Source organism: Esox lucius, chromosome 12, assembly GCF_011004845.1.
Source record: "Esox lucius isolate fEsoLuc1 chromosome 12, fEsoLuc1.pri, whole genome shotgun sequence".
NCBI lineage: Eukaryota > Metazoa > Chordata > Actinopteri > Esociformes > Esocidae > Esox > Esox lucius.
In genome coordinates, this window is record NC_047580.1 from 35,615,852 (window position 1) to 35,635,487 (window position 19,636).

Sequence of the window (19,636 nt, forward strand, 5' to 3'; positions counted from 1 at the left end):
GATCTGTAATCAAACCCTGAGGTTAAAGGGTGGATTTGTAATCAAACCCTGAGGTTAAAGGCTGGATCTGTAATCAAACCCTGAGGTTAAAGGGTGGATTTGTAATCAAACCCTGAGGTTAAAGGCTGGATCTGTAATCAAACCCTGAGGTTAAAGGGTGGGTGGGTATGAGATCAATGGGGGATTGGTGATGGCATTTGTCTGCATATTGTTTTCTCCATTTGTTTATTGTCTTGATATGCAGGTTATCATTTATAGTGGTGGTAGTGTGTGTGTGTGTGTGTCTGTGTGTCTGTGCGTGTGTGTGTCTGTGTGTCTGTGCGTGTGTGTGTGTGTGTGTGTGTGTCTGTGCGTGTGTGTGTGTGGGTATGTGTCTGTGCGTGTGTGTGTGTGGGTGTGTGTCTGTGCGTGTGTGTGTGTGTCTGTGTGTCTGTGCGTGTGTGTGTGTGGGTGTGTGTCTGTGCGTGTGTGTGTGTCTGTGTGTCTGTGCGTGTGTGTGTGTGGGTGTGTGTCTGTGTGTGTGTGTGTGTGTGTGGGTGTGTGTCTGTGTGTGTGTGTGTGTGTGTGTGTGTGGGTGTGTGTGTGGGTGTGTGTGGGTGTGTGTGTGTGTGTGTGGGTGTGTGTGTGTGTGTGTGTGTGTGTGGGTGTGTGTGTGTGTGGGTGTGTGTATTCTTGCATGTGTGCTGATTGTTGACATCTGGAATGAACTTCCTCTTCAGGCATCTTTACGTTCTTCTGACATCAGTCAGTGTTGAGGGGTGTTGAGTATCTCTGTGTCCGTTTGGTACTCACTGTAAACGCTCTTGTTTCTCATTTAGTGTGTTGTATTTATTATGTCCTGTTTATTGTTTTTGCGTAGTGTGTAGTATTTTTTTATATAGTGTTTATTATTGTTGTGTGGTGTGAAATATTGTTGTTTTGTGGTCTATAGTGCTTTATTGTTTGTGTTGTGTGTAGTCTTTACTACTAGTGTTAATTGCTGTTGTGTTTAGGTCTATCTCTAGCCAGTAGGAGAGTCAACAATCTCCATTCAGCTCAGTGTAATTAAATCCTTTCACCACATTTCACCAACATTATGCGCTCTGACTGTTCACTGAAATGTGTTGCATTCATGGCTTCTGTTCCTGACGTAATTGTGCTGGGTTCATCCATGCTTCGTGTTTCATAGCACGCCACCCTGGCCTTGTGGAAAGAAATATTCTTTTGCTTTGAGTTGCGGTTCTCAGTCCTTCTGTTATCCGTCTACAATACATTCAAGTCCCTATGAAACTCCCTGTGAACTAATGCTGTTCTAGACAGGAACGGGTTTTGGCCACGTGTCATATTTCTGTCTCTGTGTTTCCATGTCACTTATTACTTAGTGTTGTTTGCTGGAATAATTGTCAAGCTGTTTGTCTCTGAGTGTCTGCTACTATGGCCCCAAGCTGACTGTTGTTCACAGAGAATTACTGAGAGCAGAAACAATCAGGGCTGCTTTCAAATGATTATATCCTGACTTGTCTCCATCCTGTCTCTCTCTCACTCTCCTTGTACCTCTCCATCCCCTCTCCTTCATTCTCTCCTCCCTTTTTCTCAACTCTCTACTCTTTCCCTCTCTATCCTCTCACTCCCCTCTGTTCTTCTTTCTGTCTCTTTTTCCCTCTCTCTCACTTCTCTTTCCTTCTCCTTCTTTTTATAGGAAGGAGTTCTGTGAGCTGTGTCTGGCCAAAGATCGACAGACTAACAAGGTCTTTGTCTGTAAGAAGTTTTTCAAGAAGGACGGAAGGAAAGTACGCAAGGCTGCAAAGAATGAAATTCTGATCCTCAAAATGTAAGTCATCAGAGAGGCCTACCCAGTCTATTTGTATCTATGCCCCTCCACATCCTCTATTGCAGTAGGAGTTGAGTGATTTACTAGCTTAATACTTGACACCTACTAAAACCTACATATGTCACACTACTAAGTCCTGCAGTGTCAGAATCATCTGTTTCTCAGTGTTTTCTGGACAAGGTGTTCTTCCTGACACATCCTTCATCAGACGGGGGTTCTTCCTGACACATCCTTCATCAGACGGGGGTTCTTCCTGACACATCCTTCATCAGACGGGGGTTCTTCCTGTGACAATCCTTCATCAGACGGGGGTTCTTCCTGACACATCCTTCATCAGACGGGGGTTCTTCCTGACACATCCTTCATCAGACGGGGGTTCTTCCTGACACATCCTTCATCAGACGGGGGTTCTTCCTGACACTTCCTTCATCAGACGGGGGTTCTTCCTGTGACAATCTTTCATCAGACGGGGGTTCTTCCTGACACGTCATTCATCAGAGGGAGGTTCTTCCTGACACATCCTTCTTCAAACGGGGGTTCTTCCTAACACATCCTTCATCAGACAGGGGTTCTTCCTAACACATCCTTCATCAGACAGGGTTCTTCCTGACACATCCTTCATCAGACAGGGTTCTTCCTGACACATATATCTCCTTCTCGGATTTTTGCAGGGTGAACCACCCAAACATCCTCCAACTGATCGACACATTTGAGACGAAGAAAGAATTCTTCATCATCCAGGAGCTGTGAGTCATGTGTGTGTGTCAACTGAATTCCCCACCTTCAAGGACAGACTGTCGATTATTTCTCTCCTCCAATTGGCTTCTCTCCTTTTCTCTCCTACCCCTCCTTCCCTCTTCTCCTCTCTCCTCCCCTGTACTTTTCTCTTTTCCCTCCTCTTTTCTCCTTTCCTCTTCTCCTCTCTCCTCCCTGCCTTGCTCTGTATGTCTACCAACACCTTCAGAGGTTTGACTCCATATGAAATGAATTAAACTAAAGCTTCACTCATGAGTACAGTGGACCCTAAGAGTTTCCCCTGGTTCTGGCCCTATTTGGTAGTCACACACACACACAGAAATGCACACGAACACAAAACACCAGAACAGCCTCAAACCTGCACTTCTAATCAAGTGGTTTAGGGTCAAACTGCTGGTTGGGTTCACCCTGGAATCGGAGAGCTCCTATTGGAAGGCTATGATTGTTTTAATAATTGGTTTAAAACAGATTATGGGATATATTGGATGACTCAGGATATGAAACTGTAAACACCAGACATTTAACAGCAGATAATGAACAGGACACATTACACAGGACATATTAAATTGAAGATATTAAACAGAAGATATTAAACATTATAAAGAAAATACTAAACAGGAGATATTGAATAAGATATACTTAACAAGAGATATTAAACAAGAGATTTGAAGCTTATATTGAACATGAGATATTGAACTAAACACATTTAACTAGAGATACTAAACCATACACATTATAAAGCAGATTTTATCTATTTTACTAGTCCAGGTATATGAACAAAACATGCACCATTACATACAAAATAACATTACCTTTAATACTTTCTTTTAATGTTCAATTTTATGAATCTTATTAATTTTTTATAGAGACAGGACCAAATCCATCGTGTCTGATGTCATTATGACGTCTCCACCATGTCAGATGTTATTATGATGACTCCACCATGTCTGATGTCATTATGACGTCTCCACCATGTCTGATATCATTATGACGTCTCCACCATGTCTGATGTCATTATGATGTCTCCACCATGTCTGATGTCATTATGACGTCTCCACCATGTCTGATATCATTATGACGTCTCCACCATGTCTGATATCATTATGACGTCTCCACCATGTCTGATGTCATTATGACGTCTCCACCATGTCTGATGTCATTATGACGTCTCCACCATGTCTGATATCATTATGACGTCTCCACCATGTCTGATGTCATTATGACGTCTCCACCATGCCTAACCACCTGTCTGTAGTGACTCTACCCACCTGTCTGTAGTGACTAACCACCTGTCTGTAGTGACTCTGACTACTTGTCTGTAGTGACTAACCATCTGTCTGTAGTGACTCTAACCACCTGTCTGTAGTGACTCTAACCACCTGTCTGTAGTGACACATTCAGGAAATGTGTTAACTTTCGTGAAAAACCTTATATTGTGCTTTACAAAGACAGTGTGTCTGGATTTGAAAAAAACATTGATTGAAACAGCAGCGGAGAGAGAGATGAAGCAATAAAAGACAGGTGAGGGAGAGATGAGAGTGGAGAGAGAGATGAAAGTGGAGAGAGAGATGAAAGGGGGGGCGAGGGGAGAGAGAGGTGAGAGGGAGAGAGAGATGAGAGGGAGAGAGAGATGAGAGGGAGAGAGAGGAGAGGGAGAGAGATGAGAAGGAGAGAGAGATGAGAGGGAGAGAGAGATGAGAGGGAGAGAGAGATGAGAGGAGAGAGAGATGTGAGGAGAGAGGGGGGAGAGGAGAGAGGGGGGAGAGATGAGAGTGGAGGGAGATGAGAGGAGAGAGAGAGGAGAGAGGGGGGAGAGATGAGAGTGGAGGGAGATGAGAGCAGAGAGAGAGGAGAGAGGGGGGAGAGCTGGGGGAGACAGAGGCAGCAGGGGACCTGGTGTAATTCTATTCACTCATCCATCTACCCACAGGCCTTATTGCCTTAATAACAAGGTGAGTGCATTGCAGGGCTACGGGTGGTGATGTGTTTGACTGGATCCTGGACCAGGGCAACTACACGGAGAGAGATGCCTCCAACGTCATCAGACAAGTTCTGGAGGCTGTGGCCTACCTACACTCACTGAACATAGTCCACAGAAACCTCAAGGTACCGCGGTCTGTCAGTCTGTGTCAGTCCGTGTGTCAGTCTGTCTGTCGGTCTGTGTCAGTCTGAGAGTCTGTCTGTCAGTCTGAGTGTCTGTCTATCAGTCTGTGTGTCTGTCTGTCAGTCTGTGTGTCAGAATGGGGGGCCGTCTGAGTGTCTCTCTGTCAGTCTGTGTGTCAGTCTGTCTGTCTATCTTTTAGTCTGTGTGTCAGTCTGAGCGTCAGTCTGTCTCTCAATCCATCTTTCAGTCTGTCTGTGTGTTCGTGTGATCCTGGTTTTTCTGTACCTTTGACGATACTAAAACAAAACTGACAATTTGATCCCCATTGTGATCCTAGACTCACAACTAGAAAAGGCTAAGATGTGGGGCTAGATATTAAAGTTAGGTTAAGTTTAGGCATAAAGGTTAGGTTATTCAGGGGAATGTTATGTTATGGTTAATGGGGAAAATGGAAAAATAAATATCACTTTTTTCTGGTCCCTTCAAGGATGGAAAAATAAATATGTTTATAACTGATAATTGTTGGCGAGTGGGTGTTTGTGCATATGAATGTGAGGCTCTGTGTGTTTGAATTTTTGTACATACAAGCAGGAGAGCTGGGATTAAATGTGAGTCTGTGTGTTTGAATTTTTGTACATACAAGCAGGAGAGCTGGTATTAAATGTGAGTCTGTGTGTTTGAATATTTGTACATACAAGCAGGAGAGCTGGGATTAAATGTTCATCCTCTGGTTAGAAGTAGTGTGCTATATCAGTAGGGTTCCATTTGGGAGTCCCTCCTGACGCTAAATGTCTCCCCTCATTTAAGTATCTCCCCCTCATGTAAGTATCTCCCCCTCATCTTGCCCAAGAAAGATAATCTCCTCTATTTAGTGAACACAGCCTCTACTGAGACACATAACATGCTGTTAACCAAACACAGACTTACACAGACACACACACTCAGGCACACTCACTCAGACACACAAACTCAAACACACACACACAGACACACACACTCAGACACACACTCAGACACACACTCAGACACACACTCAGACACACACACAGACACACACACTCAGACACACACACACACAGACACACACACTCAGACACACACTCAGACACACACACAGAGACTGCCATCTCCACTAATGACTATACCCTTCCCAGCGCAGCAGCAAACATTTGTAAATGTTTTATGGCTACCATTAATACAGTCCCCTGTGACACACACACACACACACCCTCACATACACACACACACATACACAAAGCCTCACATACACAAAGCCTCACATACACAAAGCCTCACATACACAAAGCCTCACACACTCACACACAGCATTAGATCCCCAACATCATCTGCATAATGATAATCATGTCTACTTTTCAACAGTGTCTCCTTGGCTTCAGGAGCCATCTACTGGTGTTTACTAACAGTTATTATATTTATTATCTACAGGTGTCTACTAACAGTCATTTTATTTATTATCTACTGGTGTCTACTAACAATAATTTTATTTATTATCTCTTGGTGTCTACTGACAGTCATTTTATTTATTATCTACAAGTGTCTACTAACAGTCATTTTATTTATTATATAATGGTGTCTACTAACAGTCACTTTATTTATTATCTACTGGTGTCTACTAACAGTCATTTTATTTATTATCTCCTGGTGTCTACTAACAGTCATTTTATTTATTACCTACAGGTGTCTACTAACAGTTTATTTATTATCTCTAGTTGTCTACTAACAGTCATTTTATTTATTTCCTACAGGTGTCTACTAACAGTTTATGTTTTATCTACAGGTGTCTACTAACAGTCATTTTATCTATTATCTACAGGTGTCTACTAACAGTCATTATATGTATTATCTACAGGTGTCTACTAACAGTTTAAGTATTATCTTCAGGTGTCTACTAACAGTTTATGTATTATCTGCAGGTGTCTACTAACAGTCATTTGATTTATTATCTACTGGTGTCTACTAACAGTCATTTGATTTATTATCTACTGGTGTCTACTAACAGTCATTTGATTTATTATCTACTGGTGTCTACTAACAGTCATTTGATTTTTATCTACTGGTGTCTACTAACAGTAAATTTATTATATACTGGTGTTTACTAAAATGTTATAATACAGCTTATACTACAGGATATAATACAGTTTATAATACAGGTGTTAATGCTGGTTTTAATACAGGTTATACTACAGTTTCTTGTACAGGTTTTAATGCAGGTTATAATACAGGTTATACTACAGGTTATATTACATGTTTTAATGCAGGTTATAATACAGGTTATATTACATGTTTTAATACAGGTTATAATACAGGTTATATTACATGTTTTAATGCAGGTTATAATAGAGGTTAAATTACAGGTTTTAAAGCAAGTTGTAATACAGGTTATAATACAGGTGTTAATGCTGGTTATAATACAGGTTATAATACAGGTTATAATACAGATTATAGTACGGTTATAGTACACGATATAATACAGGTTATATTACATGTTATAATACAGTTTATAGTACAGGTTACAGTACAGGTTACAATGCAGGTTACAATGCAGGTTATAATGCAGGTTATGGTAAAGATAATATTGTGTCTTCTGCGTCTGTGTGTGAGTACATGTGTATGTGTGTTTTTGTGTGTGTGAGGATGTGTATGTGTGTTTTTGTGTGTGTGAGTACACGTGTATGTGTGTTTTTGTTTGTGAGGACATGTGAATGTGTGTTTTTGTGTGTGAGGACATGTGTATGCGTGTTTTTGTGTGTATGAGGACGTGTGTATGTGTGTTTTTTTGTGTGTGAGGACATGTGTATGTGTGTTTTTGTGTGTGAGGACACGTGTATGTGTGTTTTTGTGTGTGAGGACGTGTATGTGTGTTTTTGTGTAAGATGTGTGTGTGCGTGAACGCTCCAGGTTCATGAATCTGTTTTTGTGGTTTTCTAGTTGGAGAACTTGATGTACTACACAGAGAACAATCACAACAAAGTGGTTCTGCGTGATTTCTATCTTTCCAAATTTGAGAATGGTTCCATAACAGAACCTTGTGGAACACCTGAATACCTTGGTAAGGTTCCTCTCTCTATGTGTCTCTGTCTCTCTGTGACTCTCTCTTTTTTCCACCTCCTCTTCCTGTTTCCTTTCATCCTTCTCCTATCATTATAGTGCAGTAATATTACACTGACACATTTAAACAGTTTTCCCACATTTGTGCGTTAAGAAATACTGAAAGGCATTATATAGATATCTGCTGACTGCCGTTCATTGCCAGTATACTGCCGTTCATTGCCAGTATACTGCCGTTCATTGCCAGTATACTGCCGTTCATTGCCAGTATACTGCCGTTCATTGCCAGTATACTGCCGTTCATTGCCAGTATACTGCCGTTCATTGCCAGTATACTGCCGTTCATTGACAGTATACTGCCGTTCATTGACAGTATACTGCCGTTCATTGACAGTATACTGCCGTTCATTGCCAGTATACTGCCGTTCATTAACAGTATACTGCCGTTCATTGACAGTATACTGCCGTTCATTGACAGTATACTGCCGTTCATTGCCAGTATACTGCCGTTCATTGCCAGTATACTGCCGTTCATTGCCAGTATACTGCCGTCCTCAGTCTGCTGATACGCTGCTACAATCATGTTTAAAAAAATTGATTCATTGACTGAGCCGTGTTATAGCCTGATTAACTTTTCTGATAAGTAATGACCAAACTAGTAGTTACAGTATGAGCTGCCTCCTCGCTTATTCTCCCAGACGGAAATCTGCAAACCAAATACCGGCTGAAGATGCAGACTTAGATTACTCCAAGAGCAAAGCCATGAAAGTTTAGTCGTGCTGTTAACCTTGTTTGAAAGTACAGAAACCTCAGAGAATTCTTGCCTTTGATGAATACTTCTACTGTGGGGAATAAACATCTGCTTTCAGACTAATTTACTGCGTGCAACTGGGATTTTTGGCTTTCTCCTTATAATACTTGCAACCTCTCAAGTGTAATTTCTGTGCTCAATGCTGTCTGTGTGGGCACAGCATAGTTTGTGAGCAAGAGGCAATAAATCTCTGCTTGCAAGCCAAGTACTCTGCTCGCTCTGCAATGTTCAGTCTTGCTTGGCCAAGCCATTCTGTGAATGTGCAACATTTGGCTCTAACCTGACCCCATAGACAGGTCAGTAATTCACACCAGAGACATTATATTAAAATGAAACAAATAAATATTGTGAGATGAAAGGAAGGATAGAGTGAGGTTAGGGAAATAAATTAACTTTAATCGAACTGGGCAAAAGACATTAATTAGAAGAATGAAAAGATGGCCAAAACTGAGAGAAGAAGGGAGAGTTAGGTAGGACAGAGAGAAGAGAGGAAAGGAGAGTGAGGTAGGACAGAGAGAAGAGAAGAAGGGAGAGTTAGGGAGGACAGAGAAAAGAGAGGAAAGTGAGGGAGGACAGAGAGAAGAGAGGAAAGTGAGGGAGGACAGAGAGAAGAGAGGAAAGTGGGGTAGGACAGAGAGAAGAGAGGAAAGTGAGGGAGGACAGAGAGAAGAGAGGAAAGTGAGGTAGGACAGAGAGAAGACAGGATGGGAGAGTGAGGTAGGACAGAGAGAAGAGAGGAAAGTGAGGTAGGACAGAGAGAAGAGACGAAGGGAGAGTGAGGGAGGACAGAGAAGAGACGAAGGGAGAGTGAGGGAGGACAGAGAGAAGAGATGAAGGGAGAGTTAGGTAGGACAGAGAGAAGAGATGAAGGGAGAGTTAGGTAGGACAGAGAGAAGAAAGGAGAGTGAGGTAGCATAGTGAGAGACCCAATTGAGAATGCATGCTAAAGTATTCTCTGAATAAAATGCACACCTCACAATACTACAGGGTTGAATTAGGACTGTACCCACAATTCATCAGTGTCCAGAAAAAATCTGTTGAATTTCTAACCCACTTTAGGAAAGCAACTTCCAGACCTTAACAAAGCTCAATTCTAGAGAGATGCAACTAGAGACAACCTTATTAAAACAGATGGGTTTGGGGCTGTGAACCCAAATAGACCACATGTAGCCCCAACACTAATAGACCCAACCAAAAAAACAAGAAACAAAACACCATGGCCTTACTATAGCAGATATCATAGCCCTGTTATAACAGATATCATGGACCTGTTATGACAAACATCATGGCCCTGTTATAACAGATATCACAGCCTTACTATAACAGATATCATGGCCCTGTTATAGCAGACATCATGGGCTTGAAATAACAGATATAATGGCCTTTCTATAACAGATATCATGGCCCTGTTATAAAAGATATCACAGCCTTGCTATAACAGATATCATGGCCTTGCTATAACAGACATCACAGCCTTGCTATAACAGATATCATGGCCTTTTTATTGCAGGCATCATGGCCTTTCTATAACAGATATCATGGCCCTGTTATAAAAGATATCATGGCCTTGCTATAACAGATATCATGGCCTTGCTATAACAGATATCATGGCCTTGCTATAACAGGCATCACAGCCTTGCTATGACAGATATCATGGCCTTGCTATAACAGATATCATGGCCTTTCTATAACAGATATCATGGCCCTGTTATAAAAGATATCATGGCCTTGCTATAACAGATATCATGGCCTTGCTATAACAGATATCATGGCCTTGCTATAACAGATATCACTGCCTTTCTATAACAGATATCATGGCCTTGCTATAACAGAATTATAGGTCTTGATATAACAGATATCATGGCCTTTCTATAACAGATATCATGGCCTTGTTATAGCAGATATCATGGCCTTTCTATAACAGATATCATGGCCCTGTTATAAAAGATATCATGGCCTTGCTATAACAGATATAATGGCCTTCCTATAACATATATCACAGCCTTGCTTTAACAGATATTATGGCATTGCTATACCAGACATCATGGCCCTGTTATAATAGATATCATGGCCCTGTTATAACATATATCACAGGAGAGAAAAGAGAAGATAGTAAGGTGGGACAGAGGGAGGGAAGAGATAAGGGGATGAAAAGAGAGGAGAGATGGGACAAGGAGAGGAGAGGAGAGATGGGACAAGGAAAGGAGAGGAGAGATGGGACAAGGAGAGGAGAGATGGAACAAGGAGAGGAGAGATTGGACATGGAGAGGAGATAAAGAATAATTCACAATGGTGTTTGATTAGTGGAGCGAGTTAGTTGTTTTCTCTCTGTCTTCCCCTGCCTCAAATGCTTTCCTTCTTTCTGAGTCTCTGTCTGAATTTCACAGCCCCGGAGGTTGTGGCCAGACATCGGTATGGTCGACCAGTGGATTGTTGGGCGGTTGGGGTCATCATGTACATACTGTGAGTATTCATAGATTACATCCGTTTCAATTAATGGTTTTAATAATGTCTTGCCAGCAGTTTATACATTACCTAATCGTGTCCGCTAGTTAATGTTCTGTTGTTACAGTTTCTAGTCAATAATGTCTCCAACTTAATGTGCAGTGTTGCAGTTTTTACATTATCTAATCAATCATATCTACTACTTAATGTTCTGTTGTTGCAGTTTTTACATTATCTAATCAATCATATCTACTACTTAATGTTCTGTTGTTGCAGTTTTTACATTATCTAATCAATCATATCTACTACTTAATGTTCTGTTGCTGCAGTTTTTACATTATCTAATGAATAATTACTATTTAATGGAGTGCACCTGTGGCAAATTCAATTGATTGGACATTTAGTAAGACAGACCTGTCTCAATGAGGTCCAACACGTCATTGTTCCTCTCTACATCACCGACTTCTGATGTAGAACTGTATTGTGGCATAGACCTTCCGGAGGTTTTAAAACTGTTTGAAGCTTTGACTGTTCCCAGGAGCACAGTCATATTATTGTGAAATGGAAGACGTTTAAAACCACCAAAACCTTTTCTAGCGATGGCCAACTGGCAAAACTAGGTAACCAGGGCACTGGTCAGGGAGGTGACCAAGAACATAATGGTCACAAACAGAGCTTTGGGGTTTGTCTGCAGCGATGGTATGACCTGCCTGAAGGACAGCAGCACTCCAACAATCAGACCTTCATGGTAGAGTAGCTAGACGGAAGCAAGTTCTGTGTAAAAGGCATGTGAGATATCACCTGAAGAGCATGAGGAAAAAGATTATCTGATCATCAAAATCAAACGAATAAGTGGTATGTCTGGCAAAAACAAGGCACTGCTCATCACCTGGTTAATACCATCCTTATTGTGAAGTTGGTGGTGGTGGGAGCATCATGCAGTGGGGATGCTTGCCCATGGCAAGAACTGGGATCATAGTGTTTCTACCAAGTACTAAATAAAGGGTCTGGACAAATATTATTTTATACATATTATTTTCATAAATGTAATATACACCAGTCAAATAATTAAGGGAACACCAAATCACACATCGGGTCTCGATGAACGAAGTATATTAAGATTTTAATCTTTACTGTACGTTGTGTACTACGTTGAGAACCAAATGACGTAAAGACGGAACACCAAAAATTTCAATAGAAACCAAAATCACCAACAGATTGAGGGCTAGATTCAAACCAACAAAACAGAAATGAAAGTAAACGATTGAAATCACAGGCTGTTCCAACTTCCGTGAATTTCGACACAGCAACTCTTAATGTGACTCAGTAGTGTGTATGCCACGTGCCTGGATGCACTCCTAACAATGTCTGGGCATGCTCCTGATGAGACGGCGGATGGTGTCCTGGGGGATCTCCTCCCAGACCTGGATCAGGGCATCAGAGAGCTCCTGGACAGTCTGTGGCACTACTTGGCGGCGTCGGATGCACGATACATAACGTTGCAGAGGTTCCATGTCAATTCTGGTGTTCTCTGACGAATGCCAGTCGAGCTGCACAGTGCTGGGCTGTGAGCACAGGTCCAACTAGAGGACGTCAGGCCCTCATGCCACCCTCATGGAGTCTGTTTCTGAGAGTTTGGTCAGAAACATGCACCCCAGTAGCCCGCTGGAGGTCATTTTGTAGGGCTCTGGCAGTGCTCCTATTGTTCTTCCTTACACAAAGAAACAGATACCTGTCCTGCTGCTGGATTGATGCTCTTCTACGGCCCTGTCCATCTCTCCTCATGTAACGGCCCGTCTCCTGGTATCTCCTCCATGCTCTTGAGACTGTACTGGGAGACACAGCAAACCTGGCGACGGCACGTATGGATGTGCCATCCTGGTGGAGCTGGACTACCTGTGTGACCTGAATGGGCTGCAGGTACCGCCTCATGCTACCAGTAGTGACAAGGACACTAGCAAAACGCAACACTAGAGAAGAATCAGTCAGGAAGAATAAGGAGAGAGCAACTGTCTGTGGCCACCACCTGCAAAACCATTCCCTTTTGGGGCGTTGTCTTGCTGTTGCCTCTCCAGTGCTCCAGCGCTCCTGCGCTCCTGTCACTTTCATCTGCACCAAAACAAGTGACATTGATTCACAATCGCTTATGCTTCCTAACTGGACAGATTGTTATCCCTGAAGTTTAATTGACTTGGTGTTACACTGTGATGATTACTTGTTCTCTTAATTTTTTTGAGCAGTTTATCTATAATTTAAAGAGTAAAATGTACATACATTTACTACACTTTAATAAATAATATATATATAATAGATAAATGGCATTTCTTTATCAAATAAATGTTATTACACCAATCTTAGATTTTTAAACCAATCACAAGTTCTAAATCACAATGCCCTGAAGGGAATGAAGACACTGGGGCATGGGAATACCAGCTCCCTCAAACTCTGTCCTCTCTGAATCTCTTCCCTTTTCATCTCGGTCTACTTTCTCTCCATCTCTGTCTTTCTCTCCATCTCTGTCTTTCTCTCCATCTCTGTCTTTCTCTCCATTTATATCCTCTTCATCTCAACACCTGTCCATTCTACTCCCAGTCTGTCAGGGAACCCCCCTTTTTATGACGAGACAGAAGAAGAAAACACAGACCTTCACAACCGAATCATCTTCTGTCGTATCGTAGCCGGGGAGTTTGAGTTTGACTCTCCATACTGGGATGACATTTCTGTCCCAGGTACACAACTCTGAACATTTCCAGCAAAATGTGAAAATAAAGATGAAGACAGACACTAGAAGGGTAATGCCTAATAAAGAGAAGAGAGAAAGATTATTGAATGAAATTTTTACCTGCATTTACTTTGTCAAAGACATTACCCCCTCTAGTGTCTGTTGCGTAATCTACATTTTAACATTACCCCTCTAGTGTTTGTTACTTAATCTACATTATTACATTACCCCTCTACATGATCTACCCTCTTTTATCTCCCTCTTTTCTGTCTTCCCTTTTCTCCCCTCTCCCCCCTCTCTACCCATCAATTTCCCCCCTCCTCCATTTCCATGTCTCCCCCCTCCCTCTAACTCCACCCCCTCCCTTTAACCCCACCCCATACCCTCATACCCCCATTTAGCTAAGGAGTTAGTCTGCAGGCTAATGGAGGTGGACCAGATGCTGAGAATCACAGCTGCAGATGCTCTGTTTCACGAGTGGTGAGCACACACTTACATACACACACACACACACATACACAAATACATACACACACACTTACATACACACACACACATACACACACACACACACACACACACATACACAAATACATACACACACACGCACATAAACACAAACACACATATACACACACACACAAGTTTGTACAGCTACCCTCATGGGGACCAGAAAATAGAAATTGCATGCTCCCTTGCCCTAATCTTAACCATAAACCTAACCCTAACCTTTAACCTATCCCTAATCTAACCCTAAACCTAACCTTAACCTCAATAAAGTAACAATTATGCCTAAACTTTACCCTAAACTTAACCAGCAACACCTGGACCTTGAAGAAACCCCAATTCTAACTATAAAATAAATTGTAAGTTTGACCCTAAACCTAAACCCTGAGCCAGAAAGTGACCTTTGCCTCACGGGGACCGGCAAAATGTCCCAATGGGTCAAATTTGGACATTTGGTCCCCATGAGTTCAGTAAGACCTAACACACACATACACACATACACACATACACACACACATTCAGACTCACACAGTCGACACACACTATAAACCCCTTGAATCACTGCCATTCACTTGCTCATGTCTGTGTCTGTCAGGATCGCTGGTAATGGGGCCTCAGAGAAGAACCTGAAGGATGGAGTTTGTGCCCAGTTTGAGAAGAACTTTGCCAAGGCCAAGTGGAGGGTGAGAATACCATGTGGACATCCTGGGTGTCTGTGTTGCATTTTTAATGTTGTTTTTTTTTTTTTAAAGGAACAGTTGTTTTTTTACAGTTAAATGCACACATGCATCCTAAACGTGTAGCCAAAAGAAATGCAACAGCATATAGTAGCATCAGTAGCTAGATCAGTTGGACCCAGGCTAAGTGCTACTTGAAGCCCACAGCAGGTAGGTTGTTATGGAGAAGACCTGGAAGTTTTTACCTTTACAAGGATACTGGGGGCTGGGCAGGATATACTAGGGGCTGGTCAAGTTATACTGGGGGCTGGGCAGGATATACTGGGGGCTGGGCAAGTTATACTGGGGGCTGGGCAGGATATACTGGGGGCGGCTGGCCGGTGACACTAAATTACACAGAACAGAGTGCCTCCAACTACTTACAGTTTTTCTCGATGGCTTACATCGATCAATACTGAAACCACAATAACAGAACTCTTCACACATTGGGCATTACCAACATGCATCGTTGCAAAACACCCCCAAAACTCACTAAAGCCACCAAAACGCTTCATACATGTTTCAAAACAAGCTTGTTCCACCAAAACACTGGCAACAATTCTCACTCAGAAAAACACACTGTCACTCAAAACACACTGACCTAAAAAACACTAACTACAGGGATCATTACATAAATGACAAAGGTTTATCTTGTAGGTTTTTAAAATAATTTTTCACATAAATCAGTATTTGATCACAGCATAACAAAAACTCCTCACTTTAATGACTGTAATAAAGTATATGGAACAAGAATGAATCACAAATGCAGCAATTTGAAGGAATATCCTTTATTTTTTCTACATCTTTGCATATAGTCAATTTTACTTTGGAAAAATAATAAGTTCAAACAAAATTTTGTATGTGTATTGTAGGGGCCAATGAGTGGTTTGTGTAACATCAAACCATCATTGGACAGTGCTGCACACATTGTGATGTTAGCTCCTCTCTGGCCTGGGACATCCATGGTGGCTCTCTGACCAATCACATTTCTTCCCCTGCGGCATGTTTTTGCCAGGTTGAATCCAGCTTCATCCTCAAAGATGAATTTATGTGCAGTTTAACTGGCTTCCATCTCCATTACTCTCTAAAACCCAGTAAATCCATAGTTTTACAGTACTTTACATTATGTGTAAATGTGTAAATACCCTGTTTGGTTATTGAACAGACATCTTACCAGGATATATTGATACCGGAGTTCTTTCACACATTCGCCATTTCTCTCAAAGGGTACAGTGTACAACACTTGGGTCGGTTTTCAGTTGAAACTGCAATCAACTGTGTTTAGATTGACTGAATATTCTAACATAATTACCATTTTCTATTTCAATCTGGTTACTGCAGAAATGCTCACCTGTGTTTTTGACCGTTTTGTGAACAGTGTGTAAGCATTTGAGAAAACGTGCTGTGAATATACTGTTTTGTAGGTGGTTGACTTTGAATGAAAAAGAAGTTCTTGGATTTTGGGGAATGTGTTCATTGAATGCATTTTGAGTGAAAGCAATGAGAAATGATTCACAGTTTGGTTCGCATACACTTCTGTTTTGCTGACTGTGTCAAGAGTTTTGTTACTGTACAATTACAGTTACTGTATTGTTCGATGCTTGTAAGGAGTCGGGAACCACTGTAATAATTCAGAAGGATTATCCTGATCTATGAAACAGCCTCCACAGCCTTCAGTCCTCTCCAGGGTCACCATTAGTGAAAAACAAACCATGATCCCACCCACACACCTGCATTGGTTTTTCTTGAAAATACAGACAGAAATCTCGTTCATTATTTCAAAAGTTGATCAGTTTATATTTTCTTAAAGTATTGAGAAAACGTGGGTGCAAATATTTAATAACAATTACTGTATATCTGTATAAAATATATAGGATTTCTTTATCTAGACTGCCAGTAGTCTCCTAATCAACTCACTGATGATGGTGGTGATGAAGGATATCCAGGTGTATAGCGATGATGAAGAATATCCAGGTGTATAGTGATGATGGTGGTGGTGATGAAGGATATCCTGGTTTCATTGCGATGATGAAGAATACCCAGGTGTATAGTGATGATGATGGTAATGATGAAGAATATGCAGGTGTATAGTCATGATGATGGTGGTGATGAAGAATATCCAGGTTTATAGAGATGATAATGGTAATGATGAAGGATATCCTGGTGTATAGCGATGATGAAGGATATCCTGATGTATAGTGATGATGATGGTGATGATGAAGGATATCCAGGTGTATAGTGATGATGATGGTGATGACGAAGGATATCCAGGTGTATACTGATGACGATGGTGATGATGAAGGATATCCAGGTGTATAGTGATGACGATGGTGATGACGAAGGATATCCAGGTGTATAGTGATGACGATGGTGATGACGAAGGATATCCAGGTGTATAGTGATGATGATGGTGATGACGAAGGATATCCTGGTGTATAGTGATGAAGATGGTGATGATGAAGGATATCCTGGTGTATAGCGATGATGATGGTGATGATGAAGGATATCCAGGTTTTCAGCACCTTGAGTAACGTCCTGACCCTCTCTCTCCCTCTGCATGTGGTTCCTAGGAGCTGAAGGTACTGTAGTTATCAGTCTGGAGAGAGGAGAGCAAGAAAGACCTGCTCACACGCACTCACACACATGCGCCAATCAACATGGCACAATCACTCGTTTGTTCCGTCATTACCACGTTTCTCTTGGCTTGGTAATCAGATTGGGAGTGTTCGTCATCCAATGGCACCCTATTCCCATAGACCCTGGCCAGAAATAGTGCACTACATTGAGTATAGGATGCCATTTGGGAAGAATCCTTATGATCCTCCCCCTGATGAGAGCTACCAGTTTGTTGGACAGGAAACGTGTGGTCATGTCTGATTGGTGGGATGAGGAGTCTCTCTTCTCTAAGCCTCTCCCACTCCGATCCAGCCCACTGTCTCTCAGCCAATCCCGCAAGAGTTTCATCCACTCTGCCCCACCTCACTTCTTTAGGTGCATCTCAAATGGCTTCCTAGCTTCCGTTCCTCGTTTCTTATCGTTCATCTGTATAAAATGGCCTCGTCCTAATGACGTGCCCTTAAAGTGGAAGTCATTGTTCAAAGCTGAACAGGGTTTGCTAGATTGTACTGACAGATTCCATAGGCACAAATTCAAGCTCTTGCACTCTTTGATTTGTGGATATGGCTCGTTATTTAATGGCCACGTATTCAGCGAAGAGTGAGATGGTTTGATAGTGTTGTGAATATGTACAGACCGACTCGAATTACAATACTCCAATATGAAGTGTTCTTTCTCAAAGTTGCTGTGATGTCACGTCCTAATTTTATCAGTACACTCATTATAACATAATCATTACAACAATTTCTATTAGATTACTACATTACCCCAATTTCTATTAGATCAAATAAGGCTCACACTGAGGCCTCCAGCTTGCCTTCTTCCTCCCTGCCTGATCTGGGTAACGCAGGTTAGATGGAAGACAAAAGGCCTGAGGCTGTAGAGGGTTATCCTTTTTCCTGTTCAGCTTTGCCAGAGTCAATGCAGATGAAGGAGAGAGGGATAGGAGCGGATGAGAGGAGGCCACTGGAGTACTGAGATGCAGTGATTCACGTGGGCTCCTGGTTCATTGACGTGATTCACGTGGGCTCCTGGTTCATTGACGTGATTCACGTGGGCTCCTGGTTCATTGACGCGACTCACGTGGGCTCCTGGTTCATTGACGCGACTCACGTGGGCTCCTGGTTCATTGACGTGACTCACGTGGGCTCCTGGTTCATTGACGCGACTCACGTGGGCTCCTGGTTCATTGACGTGATTCACGTGGGCTCCTGGTTCATTGACGTGATTCACTTGGGCTCCTGGTTCATTGACGCGACTCACGTGGGCTCCTGGTTCATTGACGCGACTCACGTGGGCTCCTGGTTCATTGACCCATATTCTGTTCTTCATTAGCTGCATTTAGACAGCCAATGAAAAAAATCACACCAGATATTTCTCATAAGATCTTTTTTAGAGCCATTGATCATTGAGTTAATTCACATGCAATCCTTGTTGCAGGTCAGAAAGTAATCCGAGAGTTGTGATAGTCAACTTCTCTCCTCCTCCAGCTCTGTGTGTGGTGTTTGTTACTGCTTCACGTCACTGATACTGTAGATATCAGTGCTCCATTGCTAAATATGTCTCCATATTACCTCCCAATAAGACTCAAATATACTGTACATGCCCAAGGTTACACTGAAGATGTCATGTGGGATGGCACAGTGCATCCAAGGAAGTCTGGTCTGACTACATTTATTTTCCTCTATCAATCTCCCCCTTTCTCCCTCTATCAATCTCCCCCTTTCTCTCTCTATCTGTCTTCTCTCTTTCTCCCATTCTTTCTTTCCTCATTACCCCTTTCTTCATCACTTCCTTTCTGTCTTCCTCTCTCTTTCTTCCACTCTCTTCAATCATTTGCTCTTGCTCTCTCTCTCTCCCTCTCTTCTCTTCTTCCCTCTTTCTCTTTCTCTCTCCGTCTCTCTTCCCTTTCTCCATCTCTCCATCTCTCTCTGTTGTTCCCTCTCTCTAACAGAAAGCCATCAGAGTGACCACATTCATGCAGCGTCTTCGTGCATCTGAAGCCGCTGCATCGGAAGCAGCCAGAGAAGCGGGAAGTCAGGGTGGATTAGAAGGTGGGGGCCGGCAGGGAGGAGGTGGG

General features: G+C 42.2%; 1 protein-coding gene across 1 annotated transcript in view; it reads left to right on the top strand.

Moving 5' to 3' along the window:
* camkvl (CaM kinase-like vesicle-associated, like) overlaps window positions 1-19,636 on the top strand; it is a 78,200-nt gene that overhangs the window by 55,363 nt on the left and 3,201 nt on the right. Inside the window, exons 3-11 of the mRNA XM_029124349.2 lie at window positions 1,679-1,810; window positions 2,482-2,556; window positions 4,534-4,672; window positions 7,620-7,740; window positions 10,938-11,013; window positions 13,588-13,724; window positions 14,119-14,197; window positions 14,820-14,907; window positions 19,511-19,598. Of these exons, the coding sequence (XP_028980182.2) occupies window positions 1,679-1,810; window positions 2,482-2,556; window positions 4,534-4,672; window positions 7,620-7,740; window positions 10,938-11,013; window positions 13,588-13,724; window positions 14,119-14,197; window positions 14,820-14,907; window positions 19,511-19,598 (935 nt within the window). The remainder of the gene's footprint in view (window positions 1-1,678; window positions 1,811-2,481; window positions 2,557-4,533; window positions 4,673-7,619; window positions 7,741-10,937; window positions 11,014-13,587; window positions 13,725-14,118; window positions 14,198-14,819; window positions 14,908-19,510; window positions 19,599-19,636) is intronic.